The sequence below is a fragment of the Centroberyx gerrardi genome, chromosome 13 (genome assembly GCF_048128805.1).
Source record: "Centroberyx gerrardi isolate f3 chromosome 13, fCenGer3.hap1.cur.20231027, whole genome shotgun sequence".
NCBI lineage: Eukaryota > Metazoa > Chordata > Actinopteri > Beryciformes > Berycidae > Centroberyx > Centroberyx gerrardi.
Window position 1 is genome coordinate 17,217,650 of NC_136009.1, and position 23,292 is coordinate 17,240,941.

Here is a 23,292-nt window from a genome sequence, read left to right on the forward strand (position 1 = left end):
AATCATTTGCGGAGACAGACAGATGTTGTTGCATGGGTTTCGTCCCATTCGGCAAAGGCGGAAGAATCTTTCCCTTGGTCCCCTGGAGTGCTGGAGGCTCCCTAAATAGACCTAGCGCAAGGGTGTAGAATGGGACCGCACAGGGTGATGGGTAATGGAGTCATTAATAACACAGACCTCCCTTAAGATGCTCAGATGTTCGTTAGCAAGAGCCACGAGGGAGTGAGGAAAAATAGGATGCAATTTGATACAATGAAAAAAAAGGCAAAGTAAGCCTTTGATGATGATCATGTTACGCTGTCACAGGTCTTGTCTGACGGGTTAATCGTATTCACACACACACACACACACACATATATAAACACAAACAGTCAGACATACTGTATATAAACACAATCAGTCAGACAGAAAATGAAGGACATTGAAGCCATTTCCTCATACAGTTTTTAATATTTCCATCACATGTGCAACACAAAAAAACGAGGTCTGCCAAATACAGAACTCCATATTTGTACAATACATTTTAATAACATCAGAGATAACTGTCCTTTTGCTGCAGGAGATGGTGGTTTCCTGTAAACTGAGTACGAACAATTCTCAATCAAAATGTCAAAACATTAAAGTTTCATACAAAAGTGCATCTCAGGTTCAATGAATGCAAAACATTTACATAACAGAATGATTTAAAGTTTTGTATGATGCCACAATGGCTTCCAGCTTGAGCAGAGCAATGGGACACCGCAGAGAAACAAGAGGAGTACTTGGGCACTCTCCAGGAGAGCCAGGGACTGAGTTTTATAACTATATCCCCGAGAGAGACTGAATTCATGTTCAGTCTTCATGACCCCAAATCCAAATGGATTTACTCCCCATTGCAAAAAAAAAAAAAAAAAAAAAAAAAAATATAAAGAGATAACAAAACAGAAAAAAACAACAAATTCCAGTAATCTCCAGGCTTCAACGAGCAGTAAACATTAACAACAGAAATGTACAGGTTGAGTCAGTGGGCTGGAGATTTCCCCATGCTCTGAGAGCCACATGGGAGCTTCACGCCTCTGTTCACGAGCCAACCAGAGGAGCTAGCCTTTTCCAAATCTGTGTCACTGCGTTTGCATATATCAGAATCCTGTCCTGTTTTTCTGTTATCTGTGTTGTTTTTCCCTCTCATCTGAACTCCATGCGCAGGCAGTGCAGATTAGCCGCACCGCCGTTCTCAGCTGGTCCTCTGGCAGCCATGTTACGATGGACACACAGTCATGATCTCAGCCTATGCTGGTGAATCAAGCTTTCTACCCCATAATGATTGACCAGGTCAGGATACAGAGTGACATACTGCACAGTAGGAGTGGCGCTGATGAAAAGAGTCCTCCTGACAACACTTGCCGGTTCCTACAGCTTCCTACACTCTCAATGGCACCCTGTTTCTCCTTCACACAACTGGTTGAGTCCCATCTGGTCTGATTGACAATGGCATTGATCTTTTTTTTTTCCTTCTCTTTTTTTGGACAAACATTTTGAACTGTACATTGGCAAATACTGTATAAGATTGCAATATAGCTGTAGTTAAGCAACACATGAAGAATTCTATGTACAAACAAGTTGGCTTTTTCTTTATCTTGAAATTATGGTTAGTAAAGAACTGGGAGGGTTCTTTTCTGTTCTCTTTTCCCCCCTCTTTCTTTCTTTTCTTTTCTTTTCTTTTTTCTTGTTGTGGCATGGTTCCTTGTGGTGTAACTGAATCAAAAGTTCAGTGCAAGAGAGTCAGTGGGAAACTGCACTGACGGTAATTGGCGGTCAGACATTATTCTCTGCGCCATGTGATCCTTGTTCTTGGCCACGGCGCTGATCTTTGCCATGTTAGCTGCTGTGCTGAGTCAACGTGTGGTTCTGCGAGGGCACAAAAAGAAACAGGGGAAACATTATGATCAGATACAATGGACATATCTTTCATTTTTCCCTTCCCTTTTATATCAGGGACACTGGACAGTAAATACAGCATTATTCAAACTTTTCACACCAAGAGCCCAAATGTTCTAACATTGTCACAATTTATTTTATATATGATGATTGACAGGCACTGTCTTTTGACTGTTTTTTGACATTTGAGTGTCATTGTCAGGCTTTATATGGGGCTTGCATTATCCAAATCCAATTAACCTGCACAGTAGTCAAATCTGTGTGTGGATCAATAGCGGTTCGCTTTGGGATTAAGCATAGTTAAGTCCTGGGCTGACACAAAGACATGAGACCACTGACAACTAACATCCCAATCCTCGGGAATACTGCCTCCAGATCAATAGCTGTGGCCATGGAAACAAATCCATTACAAGGTAATACACCAGATGGAATATTATCAGCCTTGCAGCCTTGTTTATCCAATGATTACATGTATTGCATGTGCTGCAGATTGAACTTGCACATTAGAGAAAAAAAGTTCAGTAATACTTTAGGTGCAGGTGAAGCGGTTGAAGATGCTCCATGCTCGCGGTGTGAGTCAGAACTTTGAAATGATAATGCTATATTTGTAACGATGCACACTTCAAACACTATCGTTGCATTATAAAAAGACAGTATCACTCTGTTTTACTCTGCCTCCCAAACGTATGCAGGCACACACACACAGACCGGTGAGAGTGGTTGTAGTGGGGCAGCTGTGCCAGGTTCTTTAAAGGGAGTGTGGACCAGGGGGTGTGTAACTGGTGTCCCTGGTGGGCTGAATCCAGGTCATCTTTTGAAGTGACTGCTAATCCCTTTAATGCAAACTACATGCCCCACTTGCTGCGCTCTGTTTAAAACACGGCCTTGGACTCTTTAAACTGGCATGGACTAGACACACCTGTCACAGACTCATCAGCATGCATGCACGCACACACACACACACACACACACACACACACACGCACACACACACACACAAACACACACACACAAATGCACAAACGCAACCATTTCGGCCTGCTCATACGTGCATATTCAAGTATACAAGTACGCAAACTAACATCCCGGTTACTATTTAACACATTTTTGAAATATGACAATGCGAAACAAAAAACCCTCTACAAAGATTACAGCAACCTGAGATAGACTGTATGAAGGTGAGTTTACCAAAGCAGTCACCTTCAGTCCTATTGGCACAGAATCCCCCGGGCAGTGCTAGGAGACGACTATTAGCCCCCCTTGCGTTCCCTCCTTCCCTCCTTTACCCTTTCAGGTGCCTCCATATAAAGCATTTAAACACCTCGACAGCTTTCCTTTCAGCTAGGGCGATTACTTCCCGACAGGTGGGGTAATAAGCTGTTTGACGGGGAGCAGGAGTGCGACCCCTGTAAGGGTTAGCCTGGCTCGCCTGGGCTCTCCCTTTTTTAAAGAGGCGGCCCCGGACCGCTCCTCTGCTTCCCTCTCTCCTCTCTTGCTGAAATAAAGCTCCTTTAAGTGAGTCTGGGAGGAGACTCCCCATGGGACGCTCCCCCCCCCCCCCCCCCCCTCGCCCTCCTCCCCCTCCTCACACTCCACCAACCCCCTACCCCCCGGTGAAGACATCCATGGCGTTGCTGAGGAGGGACAGGAGCACGGCAACCTTATTAATGAATGCGGCCCATTACCCGTCAGCCTGGCTCCTCGGCGACTCCCAGAAGCCCCTGCAGTACGTGACTTCAAATGGCAGGATATTGACACGGAGAGAGCAAAGCGGCTGGGACTGAGTGTGTGTGCCTCTGTGTGTGTGTGTGTGTGTGTGTGTGTGTGTGTGTGTGGAGGAGAGAGAAACAGAGAGAGAAAATGTGTGCTCAACTGTGCGCGCATGCCTTTGTGTGAGTGTGCCTGTGTGTCTAGGTGTGTGTGTGCGGACCCCAAAGGAACGTAGCTCCTTGGATATAATGTAGGGCTCGTAACAGCTATTAGAGGGGAAAATAACCCCTCTGGGGAATGGCTCCCCCCTCTGCATGTCCCAGCTCTGTCTGACACACACTGCATTCTACCTTTTCCTTAAACATGCCAGGAGTTTTCTCACTGAGGGCTTTCTCAAGGACGGTGTTAAACGACTTCAGTGGCAGTGGCAGCCATGCAGACTAAAGGGAAATAGAGGAAAGAGAGGGGGGAAAAAAGTAAAAAGAAAATGAAACTGATACCTTTATCTCTGTGGATATTGAACTCTGCAGAGTAGCTATAAACTGTTCTGTATATAAGTATGGAGGGAGGGATGGAGGGAGAGGGGAGGGAGAGTAGAAAAAGAACTGAATTCACTTTCCAATCTTCATCCTTATCAAGTTCTTCAAGCACCTCTGCACCACTATTGCTAGTGCTGATGCAGTTAAAACCAGCATACAATACCTAACCTCAAATACACCCATCAAAGTCAAATAAGATATGAGCCTATGTCAAATGATGACAAGAAACAATTTCATTTAAAAAAACAACAAAAAAACATATCCATTACTAACAAAATTTTATAAGTGAAGATCATTCAAAACCACAATTCAAGCCTTATTAAAGAAAACGACAATTTCAAAGCTGACATCATTTGTCCTTGTCCAACAACACAGGAAGGAGGATGTTGCTGATAGTGTCAGAATCCCTAGAATTTAGGATTAGACGCCCTCCATTAAACCTTTTACCTCTCACCTCCTGCTCCCCCATTCCCTGCATCTCTCCACCACACTGCTCCCCCTGAACCTCTGCCATTCCCCTTATCATCCATTTCCTTCCCTTCCATCCAACCCTTAATCTCCTTCTCTATCCTTCCAACCACCTGCTGGCCACACAGGCCTGCTGCAGGGCCCAGTTACCAGCAGTGTTCAGGTAAACCATAGCAGTCAATTCTCCACTAAATTAAATTTTGCTCTGATCAATAATGCGCACCCGCATTCTCCCTTATGAGGACTGGCTGCATCGGCTCAGAGCGAGCCTCTTCCTCCTCTCCTATTCTCTCGCCGGCTCTGTGCCACCGCTAAACCACGACTTTCATCTGATTACATCACCCTACTGCAACGCCCTCAGGGGTAGTAGAAGAGGAGGGAGAACACCCGGCAGGGGTCTTGTGTACCCATGCAAACAGGTGCAACATGTCTTAGGAATTTAACGCTGCTGCGGAGAGAGAGAGAGGCTGAGAGGAGAGAGTGGGAAACTGCAAGCAGGCAGGGGAGTTGATTTATTAACTAATCATTCTTTATGTCGTTTCCCATTGCTCTGGTCTCCATCGATAGCACCCGGTCTCCAGTGAGGCAACAGAGGTGCACCTCTTACATCAGCCCCGCAGAGGAAGGCCAGTGGACCAACACACACACTCTCCCTTTCATCTGATCATGCCATATTAAAGACAATCTTCACAATGGCCAACATCACAGAGAGAGGATGTAAAGCTTAATCGAAACACTGACAATGTTTGATGAGCATTATGTTAGAACATGCAGAGCACATGCTAAATATATTGTGCCTATACTTGTACATGGTGTTATCCAGCATGTAACATTAAACCCAGGGTTTACTGGGTGCTCAGAAAGCTGAGGGAACAATAATGAGTTTTTAAGCTTTGGCCTTTTAAAGGCGTCATAAACAAGGAAAGCAGTGGACATGTTATACAAGCGTAGAGTTGACAAGTAAAAAGCAATTGACCAGCCCCTAACACATAATGTGGCCCTGAAGTGCTAAGCACTGTAGCTGCAAATGTTAAGCATTTATTGGTAACTATTTATAGTAAGGTTACCTTAACAAATGTTAGTTAATGCATGAACTAATGCTGAAGTAACACTTAAGACATGAATAAATGTATTAATGGTTACTAAGCTATTCACTTATGCAATTATTACACTGGGTCCATTACTAAATTCTCTCTCCACTTTTATTGTTAAACCATATACTAACATATTAAAAAAGCATGACCAAAACTGTGCTTGTGTTAACTAGGCCATTTATGAATGTTTCAGTAAATATACATTTCATTTCATTCAAATAGAAAGGTTGCTTTGCTTTTCTTGAAGTTGTACATGTTTAGAAATCATAAACTGATGTATTTACAGTGCATGATTAAATTTTGTTCACCTGCTAATTAATGCTTACATGGACTAGTAAGACACTAATAAGGCAGGAAGAGCTGCCACTTTAGAACAAGTACTACAAAATGAGTTAATTAAACATGAATAAATGCCTAATAAACTGCACTAAGTTAGCCATTCGTATTATTAGTATTATACCAGATGAATGCAACATTTCCAGAGAATCCTGAAGTAAGATGAATAGATAAGTAGATAGAGTAGATACATATATAGTAAAGCATTTGGTCATGCATTGTAAATGCATCAGTTTATGATTTCTAAACATGAGCACAACTTCAAGTGAAACATCCTTTCTGTTTGAATGAATTGAAATAAATGTATTTACAAGAGCACTAACAAATGGCCAACAGTAGTTAATATGAGTACAGTTTTGGCATTCTTTATTAATGAATGTTAACGTTTTAGTAACAAAAGAGGAAGTTCTGGCAAAGGGAAGACTTTGTCATGAACAGAATGTAATTAAGCATTTACAACTGCATTAGTTAAAGGCTTAGTAAAATAAATACATTTACTCATGCATTAGTTAAACGTTGCATTAGCTCAACAGTAGTTCATGCATTAGCTAACATTAGTTGAGAAACCTTATTATAAAGTGTTACTGACTTGAGATAAAGCAAAGGTTATTGGGTAAAGTAAAATTTCAGAATGCTCATTTTTGCCCCTGTAGCCAAAATTCTTGTTATTTAATTGATCTGTAATCAAAAATGCAAAGGAACAGTCCAAAGTCTCCTTCAAAGCTTGCTCTGAGGAATGTCTCATCACTCCTGTGCTGAGATTCTGTCTTACCGCTCATGGCATGACATAAGTCTGCATAGCTACATGTGGGGCATGGGGAGTGTGCGCAAAACCACTGAGACCTGTGCATACTCCTAGTCATCACTCAGGAATTTAATTAACGCATGAGCGCACGTCACCAAATGATACTAAAACAAAGAACCCATGGTCCTCCTTCTAGACTCTAGACTGCAGGTTAACTGATAGCACTCGGATTTTTAAGCCACTCTTTGGTTGTGTAATGGTTGAACCCCCAAAGATGAGCAATGGACAAATTCACTCAGCAAATTCACTTCATCTCAAATGATTGAGATGCTGTTGCTGTTACCACTGTGTTCTGGTTTATCTGTGACAATTTTATCACCATGTGAACTATGTTCTTGGTGTTCAAACCAGCTCTGGAGAAAGACAAGAGTGTTTCATTTTGCCCTGATCTTTAATGGTGTGTTGAACACAGGCCGGTATTGACTCAGTCCTCCCTTTGTGCATTCCCTACTGTTGACCAGTCCACTAGGGGAGTAATCCCTTCCTGCTTTGGCCTCAGGCCAGGCTTACTGCTGGCCAGTTTAGCCAATGAAGAACACAATCAAATAAATAAATAATATAGCAGCTGGCATTCTCCACAGTCAACACTTATCAGGCCGTAGGGAGGGTTGACCCCAAACACTGTTGTGCCACAACCGGCCTGGTCTCCTTGGTAACAGACTGTCTTGTTTGAAGTGAGGTGCCCAGGGAGTCATGGTCATACAGTAACAGCACGAGTCTAGGGTGGAGTTGACAATAACAGTGGATGTCAGTGTCCTCCATGTGCATCGTTTTGTATCTGGTCATACTCATACTGTATGCTTGCAAGAAAATATATAATAAATCCATAATACTTGAAATGCTTTGATTAGATGTCTAACTACCCCAACCAGATACTTCTGAGGTGTAACTAGAGATGACGGACCGCCCTTTTTGTGGGGTGGTGCTTTGTAGCTCCAAATGATACTCATTACCCTGTCTAAGTAGACAAGTGAATGGTACTAGAAACACACTATGCAGTGATCCCGCTGTTTGACTGAGGTAGCAAAACAACTGCACAACTGCTGTGTTATTATGGGGCCTCATTAAGTGAGGAGAGAGTGGGAGACAGGGAGAGGGAGAGAGGGAAATCGAGAGAGAGAGAGAGAGAGAGAGAGAGAGAGCCAGAGAGAGAGAGAGAAGGGAAAGGGAGAATGAAAAAAGAGAGATAGAAAAAACACGAGAGAGCGATACAAACTGTATTCTGAGGTGATAGCAACACACAGATGCCTTTCCAGCTAAAATGAAGACTATGACTAAAGAACCCAATTAAGGGCTTTCTTAGGGGAGCCATCTTGGGAGGGGGATGGGTCTTCCTGGGACATGAGCCCTGGGCTACATCCTCTAATTAGACAGAGCGAGGGGGGAGGATCTCTGCCTGTCACTGGGAGGGAGATGGGGTCCATGGGGCTCCACATGTCAGTCCCAGAAACAAAACACAATTACTCTCACATTTAACCACTTCAGTCAGGGACAGACTTTGACTAGGGATGCTACAGCGCGCTCCCCCTCCCTCCCTTGCTGCTGGATAGCCCACTTCACAAATGCAGAGATTTTGAGGACTAAATTTTCGCCTGCATTTCCACACTTCTCTGAGCGAGAGAGGAGGCTGCGGTGCTAAATTGAGACCCGAACTGCACTCTCATGTTTTCCCACTGAACGGAAGAGCGAGTCAGAATATTAGTTTTTAATAGACCCGCAATTGGTGTCATTTAACATCCTTTCCAAAACTGAAGAGTTAAATTACTCTGGTTAAACATGTGTTTGAATATGTGAATATGAAACTCGAGAGGGAATGATTGTTCTAATGCTGTTTATTTTAGCCTCCACAACATTTTGTAAACATCAAAGGTATAATTAGACACTTGAAAATCAAATCACTGTAGACAGTAAATTAAACCTGTAGTGAATTTCCTGAGAAGCGCTTATGACGGTATTTATCAAAGTTGTGGAAAAAGTCAACTAAGAAAGTAAAGGAAACATGTTTGAGGGAGAGATCCGGTGATGGATTCTAGCACAGTACACCAAGCGCTCTCCTCTTTGTTTGGATTTAACTTTCCCCAGTGGTGCAACAGAGGAAGAAGAAAAAAAGAACAGCTCAAAGGCTTCTGGGAGTTTTTGTCATGTCTCCCTCCAGACAATGTGTTTGCATGCACACATCAGACCCTGGGAGAGACAGAGACAAAGACAAATACATACAGCACGCACACAGATGTATACACACAAACACACACACACACACACACACACACACACACATTTAGAGAGAGAATATCCTCCCAGGATCATTAGGTCTGTCATGCTGTCTAATTCTGATCCACCTGCAAAACTAGAACACCACAATTGTGATACATCGCCAATCATCTAAGGATGTTTATGTCCCCATTTACAGTGCTGAGCAGTGTTTGTACAGTGTTGTACGCAATTATAAATAAGCTTAAGTATTAATGATGGCGCCTCACAAACAGTTGCGTTTTTTTAATTCACTGTTCTTTCATTTTGTAGTGCAACTTTTTGAAATGGTGACAGAATTCAGAGCACCTGGGGTGATGAAGAAAGAAACAGCTTGTCATTTAAAAGAAAAAAAAATATATACAACTTTCAAACGCATGAGAAGCTGTCATACTTGGCAGATCAAGATATTCAGAGAAAGTGCGCTGGTTGAGAGCCACTTAGGGGCCAAACAAATGTAGCTTTGCTTTCATGTGGCACGTTTGGGACTCAGGGCATTTAGGGCATTTTTGGGGGCATATTTTAAAATTCATGAAAAAAAAAAAAAAAAAAAAAAACTTCCGGGGAATTAGGTCTCTGTGCTTCACAGCGGAGTGCGCTCTAGTTTATGGGATGCTATGCTTGAGATTCCACAAAAAGGAGGGTCTAAAATATCCTTGTCGGGGATCATCCATAGAATCACCTTTAGTCTCCAGTGGGTAATTCTAAAGCATTATAATAACATAGTAATGCAGTAAACTCATTTCTTTGGATAAATTTAACCCGTAACATCTCTACTTATTTGTTGTCCTCTCTCTCCTATACTCCCTCTCTTTCTCTCCCACTGTCTCTCTCTCTCTCTCTCTCTCTCTCTCTTCCAGCCTTAGATGGACGTTATGACATGCATAGTTGTTTACACTGACCCGGTGACCATGCAGCCTATAAATATGCTTAATTAAAACAGCGAAATTGGTCACAGCTTGGCAATAATGGCTATCACACAGGGAGAGGAGAATCTCATTTGTGTGGGGAAGTAGAACATGATGCAGGCGTGCTCCTGTCACTTTCAGCACTCATTAAGGCTGGGGAGCTTTGGATTGTCTTTGAAGGAATCCTTTTAAAAGACACTCCAATTAAGGTACGTGTCCTGCGGGCGTCTGAGGAGAGGGAGAAGTCATACAGTACCCCGGTCCTTCCACTCCTCTGTCGATCGCGGCACGACTTAACACATGACTTACAATCTCGTGTCACTTCCAAGGAATGATAATGAAATTGGAGGACGGAGGGAATAAAAGACAGCCCAGCTTAAAAGGAACGAGGGAATCTCACGCAGAAAATGTCATCTTCACTGTTGTGTAACTTCAATCTCATTGTCTCGTCTTAGGAGGAATCGGGATCATTGGGAGAGAAGCCTCAAATTGCACCCCTCCAGTACTCTATATCACTCGTGGAGCAATGATGAGCTGAACTTATGTGCTTCTTCACAAATGAACTGCACTCAGAGAAATGTCAGATTTAAGCTGTGGCTAATACTGTGCATCCATCAGTTAATGAATCTGGCTAATTAATCCAGCCTAGCAGTATTGTCACTGGCTCAGTTCCTTATGCAATATGAAAAGCTACTGTCTCTGAAGCCAACGCAAAGGGGAAAAGGAGGCAAAGTTTATTATCAAGTTTCACATTGCAGCACAGCCTGTGGTGAAACCCAGGAGCATTTTTTTTTTCACATCGGGGGACAAGGGAGAGAGAGGCTGCTTTTAAAATGAGAAGACGGCGCATCTTATTTGGGTGAGAGGATACGGTGAAGCTCGATCTCCTAGCTGCTCAAGGGGTGGGCAGTAGTCGGGGGTCAGGGAGAGCAGCGCACAGCCGGCCCTGTTAGCACAAATACTGAACTGCTCGCCCTCCCCATCAGCACCTCATGAAATATCTAGACTCTGCTCCATCTTTTAATGGGGTGAGGGAGGGGGATGCACAGGGTGGAGGCTGTGTGTGTGTGTGTGTGTGTGTGTGTGTGTGTGTGTGTGTGTGTGTGTGGATGGGAGGGGGGCGGGTCCTCTGGAGAGTTTGGAGGGAATGGTGGTCTATGCATCTCAGTGCTTAGTTTGTCTGAGAAAGAAAGAGGAAAGTGAGAGAGAGTGAGAGAGACAGTGAGAGCGAGAGAGAGAGATTATTCTCCTTTGGACTCTGGATTCTGGGGCACACAGGCCCAGGAGTCAGTCAATCTGGCTGGTCCGAGGGGGGCGGCTGGGCGGGGGGTCCTAGGAGGGCTGATTAGACGGATGCTCTCCCATCATCCATCTCGACAGGCTGGCGAAAATTGGCTAGCCCCTCGCAGGGTAGAGTTCACGGGGGGAGGCAGTGGGGGAGGATGTGGAGCGGTGCACTGGATACCTGTCACAGCCTTTGGTCTGTTTCAGGATCTCAGCAGCAAATTAATAAAATATCGTTCCTGCTTCCCTTTACCTGCCGTGGCAGCTCTCCCTCTCGCCGCTCCTTCTCCCAGCTTGCACTGGCCCTTTGACCCCTCCGACTACTGTGAGAGATGAGGAGCCCAGGTAGCCAGCGAGTGGGCCAGAGTGTCAGGGAGAAATAGGGAGAAACTCCAAACTCAAGACCTGGCAGAGAGAGAGAGCCTCCACTCTCCTCACTGCTGGAAGACAGCTCCACTTCAGACAGACTGACAAACGACTGCCCCATGTCAGTGAGACATTTTGAAGTGTGATACATTGGAAAAAGCAACCACAAACAAACAACAACTAAAAACAAGACTCCAACCTGCACTGTATGCCAAATACTTTCACAATAGACAATAAACACACCAGGCTTCCCAGAGAAAAGGGATAACTTACGCAAATCTAACATCCAATATTAATGGCACAGGAATGACCTCTTAAGATAAAGATGGATCTGAGACCCCCCCTCAAAAGACTAAGGGCTGCTTCAAGATGGTCACAGTGTTAATCAACTCATGCCTCTATGATAATGTGTAATTTATGTAAATGTACATTTGAATGTGTGTATGAATGTGATCAGACTATGTGTGTGTATGTATTGAGTGCTTGAGTGTGTGAGCATGCACTCACTTGGGACCGCCTTTAGAGCATGGCACAGGTTGAGCATAATGATCGTCTTATCCCCCAAGCTCAATCCTGCTCTCCTTTCATAACCCCCTGTTTCACAACAAAGTGCCATAGGTCTTTCATGTTCTGCTCTTGTCTCTTCACAGAGAGTGTAAAACAATATAATCATGCATGAAACAACACCTCAGGGAGGTGGAGATCACTTCATTCCAAAAAATGTCAGACAAAAAAGTAGGAAAACATCCCCAGGTTATTTGAGATTGTTTACAGGTACCTGTAACAACCCTGGCTATACAGAAAACACTCGTACCAATGAGAGATGAAAATGTGATAAATAGGAGGCCTTGGCATGAATGAGAAGACTCAATGTTAGCAGTTTGGAGAAGCACAAGGCTTGTTAATAGCCTTCTCCATGGTGGAGTTGTATGTTGGTGGATCAAGACTTGTTTTATTCATGGCTGAGGTGCTCAAATGACCGGTAGATAATGATCACATTCACCTTCCTCCTGGCAGGCACACGCCTGTGTGTTTACAACCTGAATCTCAATATGAAAATCGCTGCCGATCAATGGGCAGCCAAAGCCCTGGATGCTTCCTCTGGCTAGCCGCTAATACGCAGCACTGCTAATCTAAGTTCAAGATAGTTGTTTTTGAAGGATGTGGTCCGTACCTATTGGCTTCTCTTGGTGCTTAGAACTGAGAATAATTTCAGTGATTGGATTGAACAAGGTGGTTAGACTGCTCACATTTTAATGTTTCAGTTACACAGGGTAATAGAAAAAGATCTGGATATGAGAAATGTGCCATGTGTAAGGTAGAGAATCCCCCAAACACAACAGTGCTGCTTGAAAACACCACCACACTGAAATAATATAATAAGGTCTGTTTCATTTTTTCAGGCTCTCCAAGGACTGGAGAAAGAGATTGCTAGAAAATGGATTATCTCTCTAACATTGCGAGTTCATAAGTCCAACTACTAACTTTGTTGAAGGGCAGATATGGTCTCCCAGAGGACAAAGCTCATATTTAGCCATGAGGCCTCCTCTGTGATTAGGAGGGGAGATGCAGGCATATTGACTCAACTGTGTTTTTGCCTCTGCACTGTATGTAATTACCTCTTCAAAAACGCACATTCCACTAATCCTCTAATTCCAGATATTTTAGTGCTCTGCTGGTCTAATAAGCAAATCAAATCATATCTGCACATCACAAATGAGTTTTGGAAACGGACTGAAATAATTCCTTCTGAGTCTCCCATCCCAACCGGGATGGAGGGTATCGCCGAAGTGCGGTGTGTGTGTAGTGTTTGGTGTTTGTTAAGCTGTCATGTGTGATTAGCGGTCACAGTGTCTGCTGGTGGCCCGTTTGCTCCCTGGCCCGAGGCTCACCTGTAACTCTGTCTGGAAGAAGAACTTCTGAGGGCACTGCGAGCAGTCGTAGATCTTATCCTCCTGGCCGTGGGCAGAGAAGATGTGCTGCTGGAGCTTACTGGCCTGGACAAACACTGCGCACACACAGGCACACGCAAAGGAGACACAGGAGGAGAAGGGAAAAGGAGAGGAAAGTAAGCAATTTTGTTGTAAATTTCAAAAACACTTTCCAGACGCTCTCTATACTGTATTTCAATATTGTCATTGCGCGATGCCTATAATCACTGTGATGCGCCGTATTGCTGTTTTTGGTAAATTAGAGTCGGGCCTTGTTGTCAGCATTAAAGGAATAAAAGCAAGATTATAATTGCATCTGCCTGAATAATCATTGGAGACAGTCTATGTCAAATGGCAAGGAAAATTACTTAATTACAAACAAATGAATGTGCTATCAACAATAAAAAACATCATTATGAGATATATAATTGAAAAAAAAAAGAACAATTTAGATATCGAAAGTGGAACTAGAGTGGTCATATCCGTGGCACTACAGCTAGTGAATGCATAATGTTTTGGGAATAATGATGCTCTTTATTTAGCACTACTGTGGGGACAACAAGCCAGAAAATAAACAACCACAAAAAATTGGCATGGCTTCAAGTGCAAAACATGGCCTCCATTAGTCTACATTGCTAATTATATTGACAATATAAATATTCATGGCGCTGCACTATTTATTTATGCAGACTCAGACTACATTCACGATCATATAAACACACAACTCGCTGGCACTTAAAACATATACCATACATTTGTGCTTTAATTAAGCCATAGTCCACGCTGGAAAGCTAAGGGGGAAGCAAGTGTGTGTGCTTGAGTGTACGTGTGTTGCGTGTGTGTGTGTGTGCGTGTGTGTGTGTGTGTGTGTCTGCATTCTCTGAGGAGCACTTCAAACATGCCGTTTGTTATCCCAGACCCTTGTGCTTTAAGGACGGCTGTCTAATCTCAAAGGTCTGGATGCTCTGGAAAAGTTAGCATGTGGGGGCTTCATTTGAATTTCTTACAGCTCAAAATAACTTTTCTTCTAATGCATGCACCGTGGGGCCACAGGGAGAGGGAGGAAAAAGCACAGCCACAAAAGGTGAGGTGTCTATTGGAGAGATCACTTTGGGGTCGCTGCAGCCCGGTGGCCCTCAAGGGGGCTCAGCAACATTAACGTGGCCCAATTTGAGCACACCTGGGAGAGCTGATATTAATTATTGAGCTGTATACGCTTGAGACTCGCTTTGCTTCAGTGAATGGATGCCTGCCACACTCCTGACCTGGGAAATAAAAGTTTAGATCCGCAGCAGTCAAACTGCAGCGACACTTTCAGACTGCTAATGCCTGGGTGACAGCTGTCTCTGGAACGTGGCAGCATGTTAACCAGAAATGAACAAACCTCCTCTAATGAACAAACAACAACGCCATGGTCCATTTCTGAAACTAATGACCACAACAATATGAAGATAAACATAATTGTAGATAGATGGCTTTGCCGTTGTTCACAAAGCATTTCCTCTCAAGGTTAGGGCATGGGCTATAACGCACAATTTTGCAACTGTTTTATGTTGCGAAAATGATGACAATTTTCTTTGTGGGGATTACATGCTCCAAAAGAGGAAATAGGCTGAAAAACAATGGCATTTTTCTTTAGCCGTGTTTTGTCTGCATATAGTGTACAGAAGCAGGTCACACCATCTGCAGGAAGCCTTCATTATGTCTTTGGCTAGAGAAGGAAAAAGTCAATACAGCAAAAATAAAAATGGATTTGAGACTTGGGGGGCCTTCAAATTCTGTACAATAGGCCTACACACCACTGAGATGTCAAGTTAGCTGTTTCTCCCTGTTTACATGTCTATCTGATCCAGTACTAATGAGAGACATGTTGCATCAGCTATGCATTTATTGGCATCAATTCATAGCTCAGCATTCATTCATCCATATGCATATTAAGCGGACGATGACAGCTGAAAGCACAGCGAGCAAAGCGCCAGAGTCTAAAGTGCACTTCCCTAACAACAGCACCTACAAGTCTCCTGTATGTAGTTAGACCATTAATACTCAGTTGGCTGATGTCATTGAAGGCAAAGACGTAACTGCCCGAACAACATTTTAGCCCTTTTGTAAAGGTCAGTATTGACTTTTCATCTGAAGCCGTAGGTCATACTTAAAATTACTTAGAATGACTACAACATTCATAATTTCACAGCAAAACTGTGTTAATTGTTTACTTAGTGGTAAGAATTTAACATTGGAGACGCTTAACAACATTCTTTATCTTCATCATTGTTCTTCAAATTAGTGCGTAAAACCTAATAAAGGGATTGGCTCACACAGGCTATGCAGGGACACTGTATCGGTGTACGGCAGCATGAGGCAAACATGAAATATGCCTTTGCAATGTCCATTTAGAGGAGCCACAGAAGCATGTCTTCCTAGAGGGTTAAAATGAGGACATAGAGAAACGGGGAAGAAATAATCCAAAACCACATCCAAACAGGATCAGTGGCTGGCCATTGTGGCACTCCCTGCTGAGAATGAGAGAGAATAAGGGAGAGAGAGACAGAGAGAGAGAGAGGGAGAGAGAGAGAGAGAGAGAGATAGAGAGAGAGAGAGAACTTTGTGGAGTTTGTTGGCTGTGGAGCCAGAGCAGAGTGGAGCCGAGCAGAGCGCTGAGCCGGGTTGGGCGTCAGGGGTGTCAGGGCTGAGGGGGCTGAGGGGCCAAGGTCTCCTCGCTGTGGGGGATATTAAGCCCTCTGATTAGATCTCAGGGGCCGCCCATGGCAGACGTCTCCTTTACTACAGGCCCCAGCTCATCTTTATTTTGGCAGGGTGGTGCTCTCTGCAGGCTGCACTGCACCAATACTAAGCTGTTTGTGCAGGGAGAAAAAAAAAAGTTTATCCTTTTTTCCCCCTTTCTCCTTTTCATTTATTTATTCGTCTAGCCTACATGTATTTCGTTTCGGCTTAATCCAAGAGTTCACAATGCAGAGGCTGATCCAAGTGTTCAGAGGCAACACAAGCAAGTCATTTGTGTGCAGTAAGTTGATTCCAAGTTGTTAAGTTGCTAAATATTAGAGTCTTAGTATTTTCAGTTAAAGCTTATGCTGGTTTTTGGATGTAAGATGTCATAATTCTAAGATCATGCTCCAAGAGAATGTGGGCAGGAACTACACAAACAACTAATTAAACTACTGTATTTGCCGTACTCTTGCGGATTTGAAAGAAGAGCATCCTGTAGTTTTTCGACTTTCCACTGCATGCTGTGACATAAGTAAAAGAATAACACACACACACACCCGACTTTCATCAGGCACACTTTCTTCTGTTTTGTTTGTCTTAAGCACATATTCCCAATCACAATTTCCACACCAGCCCTCACTACTGCTCCTAAGGGTGCAGGCAGACACTTCTAGCTGCAGGCTCCCCCACTTCTGAAACCTGTCAAATCTGTCCTGGGAGAGTCAGCCTCTCTCTCATCATCCAGGGGCTTATGGACCTCTCTCCTCAACTCCCATTTACCCTCCCTCCCCTACACAGCTCTCTTTTCCTCCTCCTCTTCCCTCCTTTCATCTCACATCCAAACTTGCCAGTTGCAGCCTTCTTAGCTTCCTCCAAGTTTTGTCTCCTTTTCTCCTCTATTTCGTCTCCCCTCTTCTTCTGTCTATGACTCACTTTTCCCCATACTTCCCCTCGGTCTATTTTCTGGTATGATTTGTCCTCTCTCCTTTCCCTCCAGTGGGATCGAGGATAATCAGGTATGTCAAAGAATGACAATCACTCCCTGCCTCCCACAGAGTTTTGGGTCACAGAGGGTAGATCAAACTAAAACATGGACATCAACTGGGGATGATCTTTAAAACAAGGAATAACCTTGTTAATCAAGTGAACTCAGCGACCCAACCACCATCACCAGCACCACCTACTTTGATCAAAGTTTCACTTTTATGTTCAGACTCATTATGTCTGAAATGGGGATTCCCTTTGAATTTGTAATTAAAGTACTAAAATAGTGCATGCCATGATTAATCAACGGCATTTCATCCACACTGATGTTAGCTAAAATGATCATGACATAGTTAGCAGTATGTTCAATTATACATGGTGAGTGCAAACAGACTTGAATGACTAGAAAGCCTTGTTTGCTAAAACAAAAAACAACAACAGTAATTTAAAGTAAACTGTAAACAAGTAAACAGTAATTTATTTACGTATAGTAATCCATATCATGATAATCATATGTAAAAATTATGGTTAGGAAAAGAGTGTGGAATGTCTTAAAAGTCACAAAAAAATCAAATCTATCTAAACTATCACACAAAACAAATGCGCTATAAAAATTCAGCTTGCTAAAAATATATATTCACATTTATAAATCGATACGCTGTTCATGTTTGGGTGATAAACTAGGGTTGTGCCTCTACTTTATGCCAGGCTCAACTTGAAGAAATATATTCAAGGACAGCTGTCAGCCAATCTCTCAATTCCTCCTCCTCCTCCGAGTGCTGTGACTTTCAGTCTGCCTGTCCCCTGCATCCCCAACAGAGGGAGGCCTTTCAGTCCGTCCACACTCTCCGCAGCCTGCCTTCCCCACAACCACAGTCCTTGGCCCATCTGTCTGTCTGCTCTGCGACCACTGTCCTGAGGGTGTACTCTCTCCCTCTCCCTCTCCCTCTCGCTCCCAGCATCCCTCGCTCTCTCTCTCATGCGCCGTGATCGATATGGACGCGGAGGGAGAGGGGGGACCTGTCTGTCAAAGCCGGCGGTGGAAAATGAAGGCTCAGATGAAGGAGGCATGCTCTGTATATTAAATGCCCAGACCCCTGTGAGGGGATGAGGAGGGGGGCGGGGTGCGGGGTGGGGATATATCAATAGGCTTCTGCTAAAAGAGAGATAAGGCCAAAACAGCAATGAGAGAAGTGGAGCAAGGGAGGGGAGTGGAGGGAGAGAGACGGAGAGAGGGGAGACAAATGAATAAGGAGCCGCGAGGTGAGGTGGATGAAGAGGTAAAGAATGTGAAAGAAAAGATCGGGGAGTGAACTGTGCTGAGAGCTAATGATGTTAATTGATGTAACAAGTGGAGTGGAGACATATGAATTTGGAGGGAGTTGGAAAAAAAAAAGAAAGCAAGAAAAGGAAACGCAAGAGAGCGAAATGAGCTGAGGACCCGAAAAGTGCGAAGAAGAGTAAAGAGCTGAGGAGGGAGAAAGAGTGAAGAGCTGAAGTTAACGACTTTGCAGATTTCATTATAGAGATAGTTAACCCTGTTGACACTGAAGGAGGGCGCTATCCTCTCAGGAGGAGTCCGGTCCTTCCACCTCCACGCACAGAGACAGATGAGATCATTACAGCTATCAGCACCACCGCCATCCACAATTAGCACATCTCCCTTTCTTTCCCCACTCTTCCATCCCCCTCTCCCTGAACCCCTCTCACAGTGTCTTCCCCCCTGCTCTCTCTCTCTTTCTTTCTCTCTCTCTCTCGCCTCATGACACTTCTCTGGCCTTGATTTGGATGCAATTTGACTAAATAAAAAGCCACACGCAGCAAACTGCTCTCCGCTTTTGAGCGACCCGCTTGCCTGACCTTTCCCAACTCATTTAGAAACCATTTGCCTTTTCACACAACGCAAAAAAAAAGACAGAGTTGGAATGTAAAGCTTCGTACTGAGAGAATGTGAACATTTCAGAAGAGTGAACATGTACACAAGCATACACTCTTTCTATCTGCTCATCTGCCCGCAAACCCCCAACACATACACACACATGCACACACACACACACACACACACACACACACACACACAATACACACCTGTGAAGCAGACCGGGCACTTGAAGGTTCCACCCATGCCCTCAAAGCTGTGCTCAATCAGGTGGCATTGAAGCTTTGCTGGTGAGTCGAATGACTGACTGCAGAGCTTGCATTCATGGTTCAATCCTTCCTCTGCAGAGAAGAAACAACAAAAACACATAGAAATCCATAAGAGGAAAAATAATCAGAGCAGGCAGCGGCAGAGAAGCAACAAAGGTCTCTACCTTATTCCGTTTTTTCTTTCTGCCTTCACATGGAATTCAACTTTAACAAATTTGTGGAGAAGACTCCTGCCTGTGACTTTCATGACATAGACAGGAAATTAATATAACGTGTGATCTGTTCCCATCAGGCATAAATTGGATGACCAGTGGGGGTCCTAATTGCTCAGACGAGGTCTTGCACTTTGAACATGGTGAGCGTAGTCTTTTTGATTAACTTACATGCAAAAATAATTTATTCTTGGTGTAGGGAAATGAATGCAGACTTTAAAGAAAGGTATAAATGAAGGAAAAAACGTGACTTAAAGGCATGTGATCTTTGCAGAATGTGTATCAAAAATACATCAAGAATTACAAAATAGGCTCATTTCAAATAGTGCAGTGGGTGATTTTACTTATTTAACATTAACGATACAAGGGCGTAATAATAACTTCAATAAAGTTTCTGCTCAACCTTCACTCTATATCACCAAAGCAACTCAATCAAATCAAATTAAATCTGTCAAAATACATGCGTCACTGTCAAGTCTGCCAGAACTACTGTCCTTAAAAACAACACATGTTCATATGTCAACATTATTAACAAAGTGAGACAACACTTATGGCAAGTGCAAAACAGACTCCCAGTCTATCTGTTTGGCATTAGAATTCCCCACACGTCTATCCCAACATTAGACTACCTCAGGCGAGGACACTGATAGCTTAAATAAATGCCGTTCAGACAGTGAACCTGACCGCTCATTTGCTGCACAACGATCTGCTGACTCAGACTTCCACAGAACTGCCCATCTCCAGCGCGTCAATAAAAGGCCTATGCACTCTGCCATGGGGTTGGACTAGTGCTCTATCAAACTCCTGCCAAGCCCGACATTAGGCCAGCTGAAGGGGGATGGGGTGGGGGGGATGGGGTGGAGGGGGTGGGGGGCACCCCGGGGACTCATCCGGAGCCTATCCCTAGGTCTCTCCAGCCCAGTGCCCCCAACATAGGCCCTGGGTACCAGACGCGCAAACACACAATTCACCTAACCAGCTGTGCCCATCTCCAGCCCGGGAGGACCCAAGTAGAGGGTTAATCGAAGGCGCCTTAGGCAAATCTGGCAACCCAACTAAACCCAGCTAAACAACAGTACCGTTCAATGAACTGGAATGGACATTTATGTAGGTGCCCAACTCCCCACTTTATAATTCCTGTTCACTCATCATGAGCAACTTTCCTATTTTCACTTTTATAGTTATTTGCCTATCCACTACTCAAAGCTCACATGAAATGACAGAGGCAGGTTCACTAGACTGAAAACATTGTGTCATGGCGATTTGGGAAATTTCTAAAATCCAATTATGTCAAGAATGTAAAAAACTTCTCATTCCGGTCTAATTTTCTGAAAATACTTGTCAAATGAGCAAAGGACCTTGTCACTTTATGAGAAGTTACAAAGAAGCAAGCAATGAAATATATGTAGTATCTCTGCTTCTGCACCTATGGATTGAGCCTGAGTGAGAGTGACAACTGCAACCCAACGACCCCCGATATTCCAGGAAGGGAAGGGAAGGGAAACATCTCCCGCAGTGCCAAAAGAAACAGTGGGAGTGTATACATATTGAACATGTTACGGTAATATATTTCCATATGTTCCTTTACTATCTTTTCCTAATAACATAAACATATGGCACTGTATATCACACAAGGTTGTGTCTGCGGCGTAAAAACAAACCGCAGGCCGTGTATCAGCACGAGCTCACGGGCGTACAGTCCTGAATGACTGTTTGGCAGAAGGTTAGGGACCGATCAAAACAAGCCCTTTATTTTGGAAAGGAGAAAGAGTTGATGGTGCGTTCTGCAATCATGCATCCTCCCCCCTTTGAAAGATGAGACATGCTGTAGCCTACATGTGCGTCTGTGTGTAGCAGGAGGCATCAGGGAGGGAGAGAGAGAGAGAGGGGGTGGGGGAGCGAGGGGGGTGGGGGTGGCACGAGCGCATCCACGCAGGCGCGCGGGAGGATAGTTTGATCACTGTCCTCTTTGATCACCATTCAGTTTGCTTATCTGTGTGAGGGTGTACACTAAGGTCAAGCATGCTGCAGAGTTCACAGATCTGTTCCTCTGCCATATGTGCAGCCCTCGTTTGACCCTGCTGCACAGCGCTGTCCCTTTGGAGACCTGGCCTGCTTCATTATGCAGATAACTCTGCACCTGCCTGTCTGACCTTGTGTGTGTGTGTGTGTGTGTGCGTGTGTGCATGTGTGTGTGTGCGTGTGCATCGAGGGAAAGTAAAAATATGTTTGCAAATTTGAGTGGGTGGTTGTTGGTTTGAAATATGTATATATAATACAATATGACTATATATATGTTTAAATGTTATTGTACTGAGTGTATGTACATATGAGAAAAGCTTGAGAGAGAAAGAAAAGTATGTCTGTGTGTGATTGTGTATGTGTGTGAGAGGGAGAAAGCAAAAGAGAGATATATAAATAGATAGAGGGAGAGAGAGGCAGAGAGAGAGAGAGAGAGAGAGAGACTATGAGTCTATCATGACTCAGTTCTACACGCGTTGGCCCTGTAATGTAGCTTGTATAGGGGCTGGGTTTGTATATGGCAGGGTAACAGGGGTTGGATCACGCTGGCAGCCTGTTTCTTAGTGAGAGCCAAGGGAGGAAGTCGGCCCGCTCGCCCCTATAGCTCCCTCATTGGGCTGAGGTCACTTCCTGTCGCTCCCCCAGCCTTTCTCCAGGGCTGCCCAATCAGCACGGCCCTGCGTGAGCCCCCACCCCTCTCTATGCACTGAGCAGACTCTGGATATAGTTACAGGGCCACAGGGGACTGTCAGCTCTCTCTCTCTCTCCCTCTCTCTCCCTCCTCCCACTCTCTTTTTCCGAGTCTCCTGAGTGTTCTCCACTGCCACCACCCTGTCCCTCTGCACTCCTAAGAAAATCCTTTAGATGAGAACTGCTCCTGTGCCTGCTCCCTCTAAGCATCCCTGACACCAGCAAAGTAAGCCCATCTGCATATCCACAGGGCCTAGCGTTCCTGTGGCTCATGGTTTATGTATTTCACAGCTCCTTAAAACACAAACGCCTAATATCTCTCCCATGTGGAGGAGAGGGAGAGACAGAGAGAGGAAAAACTACTCTAAAAAGAATGGTCTTTATTTCTCCTCGCTGTTTATTTTTTTATCCAGGCTGAAGTTCATGTGCTGTTGAAGGTTGTTTGGGACGCTGGGGTTTGCTGGTCTAGCTTGCATAGTTTAGTGAACTCCATTTATATAACAATGATACAGTTGCAGCATATTGAAACCTGAAAGTCGGCGGTGAATGTGTCTGTGCATTTGATATGGACCTCGTCGTTTGCTTGAGTGCATATGTGCATAGCACTGAACTGTACAGTGAGTGAAACACTGAAACTAAAGTAGCTGAAGACAGTCTAACATTCTGCTAATAGTGTGTACTTAAGTATGGCGCAGGGCATTGCTTAATTAAAAACTCTCCCTCAGCTTACTCTATTCCACCCCCCACCCCCACTGCCCCCTACCCTATTTAAACAATTCTGCTGAGGAGCAGCTTGAATTGGAGGGGAATTCAGGATCACTTTTAGCATTTGGCTTTGGAACAGAAAAATCTGATACTTAGATTTACACTCCTCTCTGGGGCATAGTGAATGGTTCTCTAA

At 44.1% G+C, this 23,292-nt stretch overlaps 1 protein-coding gene across 1 annotated transcript in view; it reads right to left on the reverse strand.

Moving 5' to 3' along the window:
• Positions 1-436: 436 nt before the first annotated feature.
• Positions 437-23,292, reverse strand: part of LOC139925580 (zinc finger protein 521-like) — a 93,478-nt gene continuing 70,622 nt past the window's right edge. The window contains exons 6-8 of the mRNA XM_071917016.2: positions 19,408-19,539; positions 13,570-13,685; positions 437-1,887 (exon numbers count right to left, since the gene is read on the reverse strand). Of these exons, the coding sequence (XP_071773117.1) occupies positions 1,858-1,887; positions 13,570-13,685; positions 19,408-19,539 (278 nt within the window). The 3' untranslated portion in view covers positions 437-1,857. The remainder of the gene's footprint in view (positions 1,888-13,569; positions 13,686-19,407; positions 19,540-23,292) is intronic.